Genomic DNA, 18,081 nt, shown 5'->3' on the forward strand with positions numbered 1-18,081 from the left:
AAAGGCCATTGATAGTAGATACCTTGAAACAACTCAACGCATGTACAAGGCCATTGATACCTTGAAAACATAATATGTACTGATTTTGTCTGCCAAGTTGTGGAAGCTGTGCCACCCTTGACTCAGAAAGCACAATTGAATCGGGCTATTTGCTCATCCTTTCGAGATATTGGAAGAAGCCTATAGTTGAAAGAGCCCTTGAATAAATAGTGCAATTAAGCCGAGTTACTCCGTTTCATTCTTAGATGCTCGAAGAAGTCTATCGTGAGCACTCCTATGGATAGTGGTAAGTTGTACTCCAAAGGTCTTCTCGCTATATAATACGCAGCTCTTTTGCAAACCCCCAAAGGCAAGTGCACTGGAGGCGGAATATTAAGCTTATGCTACCGCTAATCAAAGATATGTCGGACTGATTCTTACCTATTACCGACTAATCGTGCCAAGGCGAGAGATAAAAGGACGTGCTACGACTGGCAAGATCTGTCAGTCACCATACGCTTTAGTCCAGTAGCCTTCAGTACAAGATTTGCAGGCCGAATCAACTTGTTGATAATAATCGATTTCTATGGCCCATCAACAAGGACAGCTTCAGCAGCAGCAGGAAGGGGACAACAGTACTATCGATGCTGTTAGTAGTAACGAAGCCATAAACTCATGTACACCGTGCGTAAACAAGTGTGGCTTCTACGGTACGCCGGACAAGATGAATCTCTGCTCTCTCTGCTATCGCCAGGTAATGAGGGCAAAACTTCTGGCGAAGCTCGAGAGATCGACGTCGATGGCCTCAGCTAGTCGCCGTGCGACCGAGTTACCAGCAGCTGATCCACCTGCGCCTGACCTCGATAATGTAGCTGTCGCCGACAAACTACGAGCTGATCAGGCTGTTGCAAGTCGATGCTTCGCCTGTAATAAGAGACTCGGTCTCACAGGCTCTTACAGATGCCGCTGCGGCGATCTGTTCTGTGGCACACATCGTTACGCAGAGACGCACGGCTGCTCCTTCGATTACAAGGCTGCGGGTCGCGAGGCCATCCAGAAAGCCAACCCTGTCGTGAAAGCCAGCAAGATGAGTGACCGAGTGCGATGATGGCATCAATTCATGAGGGCTCTTGTACTTACGGTTACGCCCACGTCAACAGAGTCCTCAAATTAAAAACTCGGGGACACGAGCAGATGAGCTGAGAGCTCGCATCAGCGTGGCGTGCGCTAAGTTTCAGGAAAAGGGCCTCTTCTGGAAGTATCTTTTCTCGTGAATCGCATTGCAGAGAAACCAAGGTGCTTTGGGAAACAGTCAAGGAGTAGTTCCTATCACGTAAATGCAGCAATCAACGTGGTACTAAACCCGATGAAGAGAGCTCGAAAGTCTGGAAGGTTGTGACTCGTGAGAGCTGTTGTCTGCAAACACCGTTGGTGCTGGCTCGGAAACAAAGTCCTCCCCTTGGGGCATCCTTCACTTGTCGCATGAGCGAGATTTGACCCATTTCGAAGATACTTAGACGGAAAGAGTGCATTCAGAGTAGCCTTGAAGCACTTGTCTAGGTGCTAGGAATGTATATGGCACTGCGTATTACCATACTCGATGTACATGTGATACAATTGCACATCACTAGGAAAATGAAGTTTCAAAGAAGCCTTCTCAATGTCATGTGAGGATAAAAAGGTCTTCTCAAAAATACCACAATTTCATCTATGCTTTCTCAACGATACAAAGAAAACATTGATTTAAACTCTTGAATATCTCCTTAGTACTATGAAGCAAGAAGGATTTATGTATTCTTCGAGGAATAACCCATGGAAATCATCATCAATATCCATGCAAACTTGTTTTTGCTTTTATTTGAGAGAACCCTTATATGTTCTCTTATTCCGCACCAATTTACATAGACACTATCTGAGGACACTACAAGAAAGAGAGAGACTTAGCCACACCGGGTAAAATAGCGGGGATCACATAAGTGACTTTTGCATGTTGCTTATACGATGCACTACGACAAGATGGTTTTGGTGTTGTATAAGTGACCCATAAACATCACTACTACGATGATTTTTGGCCATCGTAATAGATGTTGCATAGCCAATGTTTTAATATCCTAACATCCTCCTAGAAGTATTTTTCTTTCAAGGCTTTCTTAAAAGGTAGGCCAAATAGGACTTACACCATAAAGCTTGTTGATGTGTGGCTTCAAAGAAGAGATAACCAATCGCACAAAAAAATGGCTCATCATGTATGTAGGCATGCCAAATAGCTTCATCTTTGACTCATAGAGCTTCAAGTAACTTGTAATATTGTGACCATCAAAAGCTTCCTCTGGCTTTCAAGTGCCTACATAGCCTTCATGGTTGCAACTTCATATTGCAGGTTGGCTTATAACTAAATCTATTATAGCATCTATTGCTAATGATGATGTTGTTGTTGTTGCATGAGTGCATTGAAGGTACGAAGAGGGTGATTCTTCAATCTTGCTAACAATCACGTTTTGGCTTTCATGTTAGGTTCACCAGCAATGTCTAAGCATGATTGTGTCAAGCCACAAATCCACGAAGGGTCACGAATGAAACATTGTCCAGAAGATGTTGCTAATTGTTGAAGGTGATGACTTGCATGATATTGTTCTTAGCAATTATGAATGTCCGCCTCAACCAATTGATCATGCTCGTGATAATACCATTGTTACTAACGGATCTATCTTTGAATAATGGCAAACTCTTTATAATTAGTGGGTCACACGCAACAAAGTAGCTCATCGGTATATTATTTATGCTCTTCAAGAATTTCTAATGCTTGATGTACATAATCGTTTAATCTCACAAGCTAATATGGGAGAAAACTATTATAGAAATACTTTATCTTCATAGTCAGCTCACTGAGTTACAATACAATATCGGAACTTCTATGACAACACATATCGAATCATTCAAGAACATTATCAATCAGCTTGATGCTACTGTTGGTGATGCTATTCCATGAAAGCAATTGGTAACATAGCTTATTGATACTATAAAGGATCATGCTTATGATAATATTGTTACTATATTATCTAACAAAATTAAAGATGGGATCAATTTTGATCAAGCTTGTATATCTTTGATTGAATATTCACAACAACATGAACAATGACACACAAATCAAGAAATAGTTATGATCTCACAAGAGGACACACAATCAAAACAAATCGACCAATCTTTACTTGCTCAAAGGCATCCCTTTCTATGCTCTACACGTAGGAGCCATCGTGGTGGTAACTTCTCTCGTCTCAACTTTCCTAATAGACATCGTTCTTATTGCAATAGAAATTGTCACACTACAAATGATTGCTAGGCAAAACAATATAATGAAGAACATGGTATTACAAATAAACAACCACGTTTATCCAAAGATTATTCTCATTGTGACTACTACAAAAAAGAGTGATCATCCAACCCATCTATGTTTCAACAAGCATTTTGATTTAGATCATAATAGAGCATATGCTGCTACACATGACAACACTACTGAAGAAACAAATTATGTGAGTTATCTTATCTCCGGAAAGGACACTTCACATTCGTGATGGATCTCTTTTTATTATTGATTCTAGTGCTACACGAAACATGACATATCAATCCCAATGGTTACATAATTATCATTCTATTCATGTCAAGAAATTGGTTTATCTTGTTGATGACACAACCTACCAAGTCAAAGGGTATAGGTGATTTATATCTCGATACTCTTTCTTCAACATGAATTTTGCATGGAGTTTTACATGTCCGGATCTACAAAGAAATCTTCTTTCAGTTGCAAGACTTGTGGATCTTGGTCTCTCTATCGATTTTGACCATACCAAGTGTCTCATTGAGAAAGATGGCCAAACCATAGCTGTTGCTCCTCGAAATGGTAATCTTTTTGAGTTATCTTTAATTGAAGATGTTGCAAATGTTGTTACAGCTCCTGGTGATCTTAATAGAAAAATATGGCATCATCGCTTTGTTCACTTAAGCTTGTTGATTTTTATTGGCATGACCTTGTTCAAGGTATGGAATTCAAAGCTCATCCTCATATGGGCATTTGTGAATATTGTGCACGTGGAAAGCATTTTCACAAACCCTTTTCCATTTCCACCACAACTCACTCTAGAGATTTGCTTGATCTTATTCACACTAATATTTGTGGACCTTTTCCTCCATCAAAATATCAATATCGGTATTTCATGACTTTTATTGATGACTTCTCAAGATATACCACTATTTTTCTCTTGCGACACAAATAAGAAGCTTTATTATCTTTTAAGCAATATCAAAAATCTACAGAACTTCATACTGGTTGTCGCATCAAGAAACTTCGCTGTGATAATGGTGGAAAATATATTTCAAATTATTTTGATTATTATTATAATAATTAGGATATTCACCATGAATATATGATTTCATACTCTCCTTAATAGAATGGTATTGCTAAGAACATAAAAACATGATTATTCTCAATGCCATGCGATGTATGCTCATTCATTCTAGCTTATCTTGATATTTATGGGCTGAAGCAGTCTTAACAGCAATATTTGTGCAAAATCATCTTCCTATATCTACTCCCTCTGGTAAAATATGGATTACTACTTGGACATGTGAAATTCCTTCTCTTTCACATTTTCAAACCTTTAGATGTATTGCTTATCTTAATGTACCCAAAGAGACTCACAGAAAACTTGATCCTCCCGGTTTGAAAGTTATTTTCATTGGATATTCAACTTTTTCTAAGGGATACAAGCTTTATGGTCCATCTTTCAAGAATGTAATCATAAGTCGTGATTCTATTTTCAATGAGCAACTTATGGGCAACACATGGTCTTAAGAGGATGTTGGGCACACATGACCACTAGAGGATGTTGATGACACAAAGTCATTACTCACTTGTTTTCATTTTCTATATGATGATGAACCTCTTCATGGGATAATATTGACTCTTCAAATTTGGATTCACAACCTACACCTATTATTGCTAATGATAACCTTGGCATTGATATTTATGTTGATCTTCCAATTGATAATGAGCATGGTACTTGTCATGTTTATGATGGTGATATTCTTGAGAATGCTCTCAATATTTGTGAAGACCCCATCTCTTATAATGATGCCATGCCATCCCCACAAAAGGAACAATGGCAGGAGGCCATGGAAGTTGAGTATGAATCTCTTCTCTAAAGGTACATGGGTTCTAATTGAGTTACCACACCTAGACGTACTACTATTAAATGCAAGTGGGTTTATAAGACTAAAACAAAAGCGGATGGAACATTTGACGAATTCAAAGCATGAAGGCTAGTTGCCAAAGGTTTCTCACAAATTGCAAGATTTGATTATCAAGAAACTTCCTCACTTGTTTTTCGTATTACCAATATTCAAGTGTTGTTAGCTTTTGCTATTAAGTTTGATTTGGAGCTTCACCAAATGGATGTTATCTCCGAATGTTTACTCGAAATGGATTGGCTAATACCCAATGATGCCCACATCCATTGTGGGAAGGGCCAAGTCTCCTTCTGCAATTCTGAAGGTGAACCAGTCACGACTTAAGGTGAGGCTGGTAAGCCAAAAATATAGTTGGCAAAATCAACATGGATAATAAAAGGTGTTTAAAAGGGTCTACCTGTCTATCTGATTAAATTGAATAAGCTAGATTAGAATCTGGAATCTGGAGAAAAACCTTCATGGCTCAAGGAATACCCAGACATATTCCCTGAAGATCTGATGGAACTTTCTTCCCAAAGGGAAGTCGAGCACGAAATCAAACTTGTGCCAGAAGCTACACCGATCGCAAAGAGGCCATATAAGATGTCCATCCCGGAAGCTATCAAACTAAAAGAGCAACTCAAGTAACTGTTAGACCAAGGCTACATCCATCCTACCAGTTCACCACGGGGAGCTCTAGTACTATTCCAAAAGAAGAAAGATGGAACGCTTCACCTATGCATTGACTACAGAGGGTTGAACTAAGCAACCATCACAAATAAATACCCCATTCCAAGAATAGATGAATTACTTGACCATCTTCAAGGGGCAAAGATCCTCTTTAAGATAGATCTCAGATCTGGATATTATCAAATAAGGATCAAAGAAAAAGATATTCTGAAGACTGCATTCAGTACAAGATATGGACACTTTGAATTCCTAGTGATGTCATTCGGGCTGACGAATACTCCTGCTATCTTCAATAGGTTAATGCAAGATATCTTTAGGCCCTATCTTGATGACTTCGTACTTGTCTTCTTTGACAATACCCTAGTCTTCTCAAAACATAGAAAGGATCATGAACCCCAGCTTCTCATTGTTCTTGAAACAATGAGAGCACACAAGCTTTATGCCAAGAAAAAGAAGTGCGCATTTTTCAAGTGACAGACTGAATATCTGGGATTCATTGTATCAGCAAAAGGAATTTTAGTAGATCCAGCTAAGGTCAAAGACATTCTGGAATGGCCAACACCAACTTCTGTCAAAGAAATATGTAGTTTTCTTGGGTTGACAGAGTGGTACAGAATTTTCATCAAAGATTATGCCTTGGTTGCAGCACCTCTAACTGATCTACTAAAGAAGCAAGTAACAATTGTATGGTCACTTGCTGAACAGACCAGCTTTGACAAACTAAAGCAAAGCTCAGTATCAACACCCATCCTAAAACTTCCCGATCTTAGTAAGGATTTTGAAGTGGTAACTGATACTAGCGCACTTGCTTTAGGAGGTGTACTTATGCAAGAAGGACATCCCGTAGCATATTCTTCAAGAAAATTGAAGAGCCACGAAATCAATTATGCTACCCATGACCTAGAGCTGTTGGTTGTCATCCATGCTCTCAAACTTTGGAGACATTACTTGTTAGGTAACAAATTTTATTTAGTAATGGACCACAAGAGTTTTAAATGGATTTTCACCTAGAATGAGCTCAATATGAGGCAACGTCGATGGATCGAAGTGCTGGAAGAATATGATTTTGAAATCAAATATAGGCCTGGAAAAGAGGATGTAGTTGCGGATGCACTCGGTCGCAAGGCATTTCTAAATTCTCTCATTTTGCAAGATCCATCAACAGCAAGGTCTCTAGCCACAAAGCTATCAATGCCAAACAACCCGATTCTAGAGCTAGCAAAAGAAGAGATATATCATGACCCAGTCTATCGGAAAATGCAAAGGGAAATCCCCATTAAGGATCAAGACCCAAAGCTAAAGACGAAGTACCAAGAATTCTCCATCAGTAGTGGACTTGTCTACTTTAGGACAAGATTATGTATCCCTGCAAGCCAAACTCTCAAGCAGAAGATACTTTGGGAAGCCCATGACTCCCCTTTCTCAGGACATCCTGGTTATGCCAAGACCCTTAACACGGTCAAGAAGAGCTATTTTTGGGAAAGGCTCAAGGGAGACGTACTCAAATATGTCACGGAATGTTTGTCTTGTCAACGTATTAAGGCAGAATGTGTTAAAATTCCTAGGAAATTGCAACCACTTGACATTCCACAAATGAAATGGGAGTTCATTAGTATGGACTTCATTGTTGGCTTACCCCAAGTTCAGGGAGGATATAACTCTATTTTGGTTGTAGTAGATATGCTCACCAAGGTCGCACATCTCATCCCTGTCAGGATTAATTATAAAGCTTCAAACATTGCAAGATTATTCATCAGGGAAATATTCAAACTATATGGGCTACCCAGAAGAATCATTAGTGATCGTGACTCTGTTTTCACATCATACTTTTGGATGGCTATCTTTGAGGCTATTAGAACTCAACTCTGTTTCAGCACAACTTACCATCCCCAAACTGATGGCCAAATAGAACGAGTCAATCAAGTCATTGAAGATATACTTAGAGCATACTACTATCGCAAACCCAAAAAGTGGATTCAATACTTACCACTGGTTGAGTTTTCTTACAATGCTTCTTACCAAGAGAGTATTCAGATGACCCCTTTTCAAGCATCGTATGGGCATGATTGTTGTACCGCCTTCAACTTCTCGGATCCAACTTTGAGGGTAGAAGCTTCAAGACAAATGCTGGGAGACATGGATGATCAAATCAAATCAATAAGACAAGACATTCAAGCTGCCAAGGATAGACAGAAGGCTTACGCTGACTTGAAACTACAAGAAAGATCCTTCGTCGAAGGTGATATGTTCTTCATCCGTGTATGCCCTAAAAAGAGTTCACTATCCTTGGGAGAGTACAAGAAGCTAAGTCCGAGGTATTGTGGACCTTGTAAGATCATCAAGTGCCTAAGGCCTAATGCTTACAGACTATAGCTACCCGCAACTCTAAAGATTCATAATGTATTCCACATTAGCCTATTGAAAAAGTATCTACCTAATCTGAATCATGGACTTGATGATCAGCAAATTGTAATGCCTAGCCAGGAGTCCTCGAGCTATAGCCTGATAGAATCCTGGATGTTAGGGAGAGGCATTTGAGATCAAGGACCTTGAGAGAATACCTCATGCAATGGAAATATTATCCTAAAGAGGATGCCACCTAGATGGATGAAAATACTCTCAATCAACAATACCCCCAGGTCTTCTCCAGATGAGGACATGTCGATTCCTCTAAGGGGGAGAGGATGTAATATCTCTCACGTGTCTCCCTCATGAGAACCCCCCCTTTTTCAAATTTTAAAATTGGTTTAAATTTTATTTCTCTCTCTCTCCCCCCTGCCGACAACATGGTGAAGAGAGAGAGAGGGGGCATGCACCCCCCAGGTGTAGGGGTGGCGGTCGTTAAATGGCCGTCTCCCTCTCATAAACCACCCCTCCCCACTATTTAAGGGGAGAGCCCCCCCCCCCCCCCCTGTGGTCTTCACCAACACCGCCCTGTGCTCCGCCTACACGTCACCCCCCCCCCCCCCAGCATGACACACAACGCCCCCCCCAGGCTGCTAGGACCACCGCCACCCCCATCATCATCATTTTCACCTCCATCAAGATGCTATCAGGGCCCCCTGTAAGAGAACAGGAAATTCAAAAAAGCTTCCAAGAAGCTTCCACAAAAAAGCTTCCTAGGGGGTGTTTCACCCGCAGACCGCGGAAAGACACAACTCCTTTGCGAAGGGAGTTCTCTTGAGGGAAGGAAGGATTGCCAGTTTACAGAGAATTTGAGCACACCCTCTATCTGCCCGACTTATTCCCAAGTCCCAATTGTGATGGCCGCAAAGCGCCACACAAGACGAGCACATGAGGGAGTAAGAGGAGCATATGTAGGAGTCCCCACCCAAAGCACAATAATCAATAATACCCCTCCTGCAGATGTTCAGGTTCCAACAAATTCACCCTTTTTGTTTTCGCATGATATGGGTGCATTAAGCATAAATTCACATACAAAAAACTTAATTAGAATGCTTTGTTTTTTTAAAACGATCATTGGAATGTTTAGAATTGTTTTAAATCGCATGACAATGTACTTATATTTCTCGCACCATCATGATGAAAGGTTGTTGCATTTTTGAATATATAGTTCATGTGTTAAAAGATGCCTTTATGCAATAATGTCCTAGTTGCATATCGCATGTAGGTTAAATATAAATTGCGATGTTCTTGTGCACTGGAAGGTTTGCATTGGGTAATTTTCGTTGGAAAGAATGAATTATAATGTATACAATGCATTTGTGCAATTAAAAAACCCCTTGTGACGACCATAAATAGGTTAATTCATAGAAGGATGTTTAATTAATGAGTAGATAGTTGCTATGGAGAGGAATAAAAGAGTTATATTTTATTTAGAATTCGCATAAGCAACTGCATTCTTATTCGCGTGACTTGCATGGGAAAAGAAAAGATTATGTTTTTATAACATTACCAATTTATGTAGCATAACTTGCATGCATAAGCAACTTGCATGCATAAGTAGATGTATGAAAATAAAAAGGGGTTATATTTCATTTGATGAAAAGTATATAATACACATGAAATGACAGTTACATTCAATATGAAAGATAGGTTAAGTTAAGTTAAAATGTTGCTTAGTATTGCACTTGTAGAGTTAATCCAACATTATCATACTTAGATCATTCTATGTTGCGAGTAAGAGAGGTTACCAGTCCTTAGGACACGAATACTAGTAATAACGACAAAGGGATGTAATTCCTCAAGATAGGCATTGCTACCTATCTCATGCAACTAGTTTGCAAGGTCAGATGCTATTGCAACTAAATCATAAGATGCTACTACTACATCATAGGCCAAGGGACGTGAGATCTAAGTACAAGCTAGATTCGTTAAGAAGCCGAGTAGTCGCCCTAATACAACTCTCTCTCTTGGGGACCGATTTGTCAAACTTAGGGAAATTGTGAATTGCCAAGAAGCAAATTGACCAACTGAGGACAAGGGGGTTGCCCAAGATCTATTTTACAAGGAGACCTAAAGTAAGGATAATTGGTGTTGGTAGGGTACAAACCCTAACCCGAAGAAAAAGGGGAAACAAGCAACCTAGCTTGCTAAGTCCTTGGAATCTTGCCAAGTTGCAAATGATCTAGGATCAAATGCTAAGAGTATTCGGGAAAAAGGAATCACACACGAACGGCCATAGAAATGATCGTGATTGTACACTTAGGTACATTGTTGAACTTCTTTTCTCAAGGAACTAATTCAAGGCCAAACACTTAATGCTTCAGGTTAATAGCCTATAGGAAGACGCATGTTTAGTTACCTCTGACTACCTACCGCCTGGCCCTATCCAAGGGGGTTGTTAGCCGCGCCAGGTACATGGACCAAACCTGCTGCGACAGGTCTCTCCGTGGGTGCTACTTGGAGCGGGAGGATTCTTGGGTGCCAGGGGAGGCTCTAGATATAAATTCCTTGCCTTCGGATCCAGCACAAGAGGTCGACGTGACTCGAGATGGGATCTCGAGGCCCATGTACTAGTCTATGGGCGAAACTTGGAGCAGCAATCCTGTAAATTGCTGGGATAGCCTTTGGGCATGATACGTGATGTATTCCAAGACTATGATAAATAAAGGTCAAATATTTGGAAAAGAAACTTGCTTGTCATTGTTTTTTTTAAATGTCACTGCCTAAGTTACGTGAAGGAACCTATGTTTAAATTGATTAATTAAGGAAGCTGCCTTTGCATGTCAAACATAATGTGGTAGGTAATTAGATAACTAAGCAACCCGAGGAAAGTGCGGTGGACATGACTTGGGTCCATCCTACGGAAGGGTGGTCCCGGTTAGTTAGGAACTTTTCTTAAAAGATGTGATAACGAGACTCTGAAAACCTAGAGTCAGTAGAGTTAGAATCCCGATTCATGCTTTTTTAGGGTAGCGGAATGGGACTATGCCTTATGGGCAGAAAGGTTGAGCTTCGCGTCCCTCTCGTTTCCCATTCTCCATGAACCAAGGGCAGCATAAATCCGCTTCGACTCTATTGTTCCTATGCAAAGTGGTTCATCTGGAGCTCGATGCTAGCTACTACCTAGAGACTTTCCTGATAGGAAAGAAACCCTAACTTCAAGTCGGTCCTAAGTGGGAACGGCCGAATACTTCTGCTTCGGGGCAGACTTGGGGGAAGACCTAGATCGCAAACCCTATGACATTCCTTGCGAGTGCCAGGTAGCACTTTCTAGACTCCCCTCCGGATGAACTACTAAGATGTGTCCCACAAGTGGACAAGCGGACACATTATAGTTGGTGTAAGAGCAAACCAACGAGATCTAAAGATTATAAGGGAACTTAATGGAGGGAGATAAAGGGAATAAGGGGATAAACAGGGGAGGGTGAGTATAACAGAGTACTATTTTCTATTGAAAACATTTATTTACTCACTTATGGATGCTGGGTTGTAGAGTCACGAAGCATGGAGCAAGTTCTTAGTGTTCGAGGTCATGTTCATGACTACAATGTATGCTTTGAATTATCATTAAAGGCTTGGCATGATGAATATTCTGGACCGCATCTATAATCCTTCGCCCCTGTATGAGGAGTGGAGATGGACGGGAGACTCAGGAATATACTACATAGCAACCCACCGACTCGTGTACCTTCAAACCAACTTGAAGAGAATTAAGTGGTTGGAGAATTCAAAGATCGTGAAGCTATTCATTATTTTCAAAGCTCACGTAAACGCAACTTTGCATGTTAACGGTTGGCAAGTCAAGCAGAACAAGTATGTCTATGAAGAAGTGACCCAGGTGATCTCTACGGACAAAATCAAAGTGCTAGGGCGCTACAAGAAGAACGGGTATCAAAGGAAGGGATACCCCAAGCTTCCTATGACTTACCGTTTCTTGAAAATCCATGACCCCGCTCCATATTATTATTCCGTCCATGTAGCCGATTGTAACACAATCCTATTTTCCCCAAATTGATGTATCAATCAGCCTGTCCTACTTATCCAAATAAATGTACTCAAAGGGATATGCCATCATGAATAAATAATACTTTTTACAATTGTCTATCTTGACCATAAATGTTAACTAAGGTGTTAAGTGATTAAATCACTTAGCTAAAAAGTTGTGCTAGTCATATTAACATAATATGAGAACGTATGATAAGATGTTAACGTAAAGAATTTTATTGTTCAGACGCAACCCCAAGCACATGTTCCAAATCCGACTCCTGCACTAAGTCTAGCTGTGGCTCAAGAAAATAAATTCCTTCTCAAACAAAGTAAAGCCACCCGAGTTTGATGGCAAGGGATGGACTATTCAAGCCGACACCGAGATCTGGATTGAGTCCATGGAGGACTATTTTGAGGCAATAGGAACTGCACCTGCTAACCAAGCCATGCTTGCCAAACTTAAGCTAACAAGCACAACGAGACTTTGGTGGAAGCTGCAGTGGTGCAGAGACCAAGCAATCTTGGAGGGGATAGTCACTTGGGATAAGCTTAAGGAAGCCGTGCGAGGGAGGTATATGCCATCTGCCTATCGCACACAAAAGATGAATGAATTCTATGGCTTGAAGCAGCTAGGATTATCCCTTGAAGCATATTATTCGAAGTTTGTTTCAATCCTAAAGTATGCACCTCCAATGAATATGACACAACAAGTGTCAAAATTCTGTATTGGGTTGAATCCACCCATAAACACTCGATTGGAATCAATGTGCTCAACTGACCTACAAGATGCACTCATTCGAGTTGCTCCAATAATACAGGAGGTCCAGACCAAACCAAGGAACAACATGATTTGGCCTTACAAAGATTAGAATAAGGGCATGTCTAAGGCTCAGACTAAGAGAGCACAGGGTCAGAATTAGGGCCAAAGAAAGAAAGCTAGGGTCCATGCTATCAAAAACTTTATTCCAACACAAAGTAATGATCGCAACCCACGTTGCTTCCATTGCAACGAGCCCAGGCACTTCAAGAGGGAGTGTCCCAAGCTTGGTAGAGGGCATCGCCAGGGAAAATTCCAAGGTCAAAATAGAGCCGATCATGGCCAAGGAACCACCGTTATGGCCAGAGGGACAACCTCTAGTGTTTCCAACAAGGAGCTGGACAATGAAGAAGATCCATCCATGGATGCTGACATTGAGAGGGCAATCGTTCATGCCACTCTTCACAAGAAGGGTCCACATCGCCAATTCTCGGTGATTCAAACTCCATCAAAATATCAAGGTAAAAGCTTCAAAACCTTGATTGACTGTGGCAGTACACATTCCTTCATCTCACTAGTCTGTGCAAAGAGATTAGGGATAGCCACAATAGATGCACCTACCTTGTGGAATCAGCAAATGGTCGTGAGGTCACTTGTACTAGACAAATTGCTAAGGTGAAATTCCTACTAGATGGGAAGCCAACTTCTGTGAGATTTAGGGTAATGAACCTAGGTGTCCATGAATGTTTACTCGAAATGGATTGGCTAATACCCAATGATGCCCACATCCACTATGGGAAGAGCCAAGTCTCCTTCCACAATTATGAAGGGGAACTAGTCACGACTCAAGGTGAGGCTGGTAAGCCAAAAATATAGTTGGCAAAAGCAACACGGATAATAAAAGGTGTTCAAAAGGGTCTACCTATCTATCTAATTAAACTGAACAAGCTAGATCAGAATCACGAATCTGGAGAAAAACCTTCATGGTTAAAGGAATACACAAACGTATTCCCTAAAGATCTGATGGAACTTCCTTCCCAAAGGGAAGTCGAGCACGAAATCAAACTTATGCCAGAAGTTGCACCGGTCGCAAAGAGGCCATATAAGATGTCCATCCCAGAAGCCATCAAACTAAAAGAGCAACTCAAGCAACTGTTAGACCAAGGCTACATCCATCCTACCAGTTCACCATGGGGAGCTCCAGTGTTGTTCCAAAAGAAGAAAGATGGAACGCTCCACCTATGCATTGACTACAGAGGGTTGAACCAAGCAACCATAAAAAATAAATAACCCATTCCAAGAATAGATGAATTACTTGACTGTCTTCAATGGGCGAAGATCCTCTCAAAGATAGATCTTAGATCTAGATACTATCAAATAAGAATCAAAGAAGAAAATATTTCGAAGACTACATTCAGTACAAGGTATGGACACTTCGAATTCCTAGTGATGTCATTTGGGATGACGAATACTCCTGCTACCTTCAACAAGTTAATGCAGGATATCTTTAGGCCCTATCTTGATGACTTCGTACTCGTCTATTTTGACAATACACTAGTCTACTCAAAACAAGGAAAGGATTGTGAACCCCAGCTTCTCATTGTTCTTGACACAATGAGAGCAACAAGCTTTATGCCAAGAAGAAGAAGTGCACATTTTTCAAGCGATAGATTGAATATCTGCGATTCATTGTATCAGCAGAAGGAATTTCAGTAGATCTAGCTAAGGTCAAAGATGTTTTGGAATGGCCAACACCAACTTCTGTCAAAGAAATACGTAGTTTTCTTGGGTTGACAGGATGGTACAGAATTTCCATCAAAGATTATGCCTTGGTTGCAGCACCTCTAACTGATATACTAAAGAAGCAAGTAACAATTGTATGGTCACCTGCTGAACAGACCAGCTTTGACAAAATAAAGCAAAGCTTAGTATCAGCACCCATCCTAAAACTTTTCGATCTTAGTAAGGAGTTTGAAGTAGTAATTGATGCTAGCGCACTTGCTTTAGGAGGTGTACTTATGCAAGAAGGACATCCCGTAGCATATTCTTCAAGAAAATTGAAGAGCCATGAAAGGAATTATGCTACCTACGACCTGGAGTTGTTGGCTGTCATCCATGCTCTCAAACTTTGGAGACATTACTTGCTAGGTAACAAATTTTCCTTAGTAATGGACCACAAGAGTCTTAGATGGAATTTCACCCAGAATGAGCTCAATATGAGGCAACGTTGATGGATCGAAGTGCTAGAAGAATATGATTTTGAAATCAAATATAGGCATGGAAAAGAGGATGTAGTTGCGGATACACTCGGTCGCAAGGCATTTCTAAATTCTCTCATTTTGCAAGATCCATCAACAGTAAGGTCTCTAGCCACAAAGGTATCAATGCCAAACAACCCGTTTCTTGAGCTAGCAAAAGAAGAGGCATATCATGACCCAGTCTATCAGAAAATGCAAAGGAAGATCCCCATTAAGGATCAAGACCCGAAGCTAAAGATGAAGTATCAAGAATTCTCCATCAGTAGTGGACTTGTCTACTTTAGGACAAGATTATGTATCCGTGCAAGCCAAACTCTCAAGCATAAGATACTTTGGGAAGCCCATGACTCCCCTTTTTCAGGACATCCTGGTTATGCCAAGACCCTTAACACGGTCAGGAAGAGCTATTTTTGGGAAAGGCTCAAGGGAGACGTACTCAAATATGTCAAGGAATGTTTTTCTTGTCAATGCATTAAGGCAGAACGTGTTAAAATGCCTGGGAAATTGCAACCACTTGACATTCCACAAATGAAATGGGAGTTCATTAGTATGGACTTCATTGTTGGCTTACCCCAAGTTCAGGGAGGATATAACTCTTTTTTGGCTATAGTAGATATGCTCATCAAGGTCGCACATCTCATCCCTATCAAGACGAACTATAAAGCTTCAGACATCGCAAGATTATTCATCAAGAAAATATTCAAACTTCATGGGTTACCCAGAAGAATCATCAGTGATCATGACTCTCTTTTCACATCACACTTTTGGAGGGCTATCTTTGAGGCTATTGGAACTCAACTCAGTTTCATCACCACAGCTTACCATCCCCAAACTCATAGTCAAATAGAACGAGTCAATCAAGTCATTGAAGATATGGTTAGGGCATACTGCTGTCACGAACCCAAAAAGTGGATTCAATACTTACCACTGGTTGAGTTTGCTTACAATGCTTCTTACCAACAGAGTATTCAGATGACCCCTTTTCAAGCATTATATGGGCATGATTGTTGTACCCCCTTCAACTTCTCGGATCCAACTTTGAGGGTAGAAGCTTCAAGATAGATTCTAGAAGACATGGATGATCAAATCAAATCAATAAGACAAGACATTCAAGCTGCCAAGGATAGACAGAAGGCTTACGCTGACTTGAAACAGCAAGACAGATCCTTCGTCGAAGGTGATATGGTCTTCATCCGTGTAGGCCCTAAAAAGAGTTCATTGTCCTTGGGAGAGTACAATAAGCTAAGTCCGAGGTATTGTGGACCTTATAAGATCATCAAGTGCCTAGGGCCTAATGCTTACAGACTACAGTTGCACGCAACTCTAAAGATTCATAATGTATTCCACATTAGCCTATTGAAAAAGTATCTACCTAATCTAAATCATGTACTTGATGATTAGCAAATTGTAATGCCTAGCCAAGGAGTCCTCTGGCTACGGCCTGATAGAATCCTAGATGTTAGGGAGAGGCATTTGAGATCAAGGACCTTGAGAGAATACCTCATCCAATGCAAAGATTATCGCGAAGAGGATACCACTTAGATGGATGAAAATACTCTCAATCAACAATACCCCCATGTCTTCTCCAGATGAGGACATCTCGATTCCTCTAAGGGGGCAAGGATGTAATATCTCTCCCATGCATCCCCCATGAGAATCCCCCCCCTTTTTCAAATTTTAAAATTGGGTTAAATTTTATTTCTCTCTGTCTCTTCCTCTGCCGATAGCATGGCGGGGAGAGAGATGGAGAGAGGAAGTATGAGTTGGAGAGGGGGCATGCACCCCCCAAGTGTAGGGGTGTCGTCTGTTAAAACGGCCACCTCCCCCTCATGAACCACCCCTCCCCACTATTTAAGGGGAGAGCGCCCCCTCCCCCCCCCCCCCCATAGACTTCAGGAGCGCCGCCCCCTACTCCGCCTACACGTCATGCCTCCCCTCCACCTGACACGCAGCGACATTCCCCAGGCTGCCAGGACCGCCGCCACCCCCATCATCATCGTTTTCTTCTCCATCACGATGCTGTCAGGGCCCCCTATCAAAGAACAAGAAATTAAAAAAATCTTCCAAGAAGCTTCCATAAAAAAGCTTCCTAGGGGGTGTTTCACTTGCAGACTGTGGAAGGACACAACTTGTTTGCAAAGGGAGTTCCCTTGCAGGAAGGAAGGACTGCCAATTTGCAGAGAATTTCAACACACCCTCCACCTGCCCTACTTATTCCCAAGTCCTAATTGTGATGGCCCTAAAGCGCCACACAAGGGAGTAAGAGGAGCACATGTAGGAGTCCCCACCCGAAGTGCAAGAATCGATAATACCCCTCTTGCAGATGTTCAGGTTCCATCAAATTCACCCTTTTCATTTCCGCATGTAATGGGTGCATTAAGCATAACTTGACATAGGGAAAACTCAATTAGAATGCTTTTTTTTAAATAAAAAGATCATAGGAATGTTCCGAAATTTTTTAAATCACATGACAAGGTATTTATATTTCTCCCACCATCATGATGAAAGGTTGTCATATTTTTGAATATATGGTTCATGTTTTAAAAGATGCACTTGTGCAATAATGTCCTAGTTGCATCTCGCATATAGGTTAAATATAAATTGCGATTTTCTTGTGCACTAGAAGGTTTGCATTGGGTAATTTACGTTGGAAAGAATGAATTATGTTGTATACAATGCATTTGTGCAATAAAAAAACCCCTTGTGACGACCGTAAATAGGTTAATTCATAGAAGGATGTTTAATTAATGAATAGATAGTTGCTATGGAGAGGAATAAAAG

General features: G+C 40.9%; 1 protein-coding gene across 1 annotated transcript; it reads left to right on the top strand.

The window, feature by feature from the left end:
- Positions 1 to 565: 565 nt before the first annotated feature.
- LOC148016189 (zinc finger A20 and AN1 domain-containing stress-associated protein 5-like) lies at positions 566 to 1,087 on the top strand. Its single transcript, XM_087663879.1, has one exon. It carries the CDS (start codon positions 566 to 568, stop codon positions 1,085 to 1,087), a length of 522 nt encoding a protein of 173 aa, XP_087520005.1.
- The last annotated feature ends 16,994 nt before the right edge of the window (positions 1,088 to 18,081 follow it).

This window comes from Lygodium microphyllum, chromosome 23, assembly GCF_053477565.2.
Source record: "Lygodium microphyllum isolate KBCC chromosome 23, Lygodium_microphyllum_v1.1.10, whole genome shotgun sequence".
NCBI classification, from domain to species: Eukaryota; Viridiplantae; Streptophyta; class Polypodiopsida; order Schizaeales; family Lygodiaceae; genus Lygodium; species Lygodium microphyllum.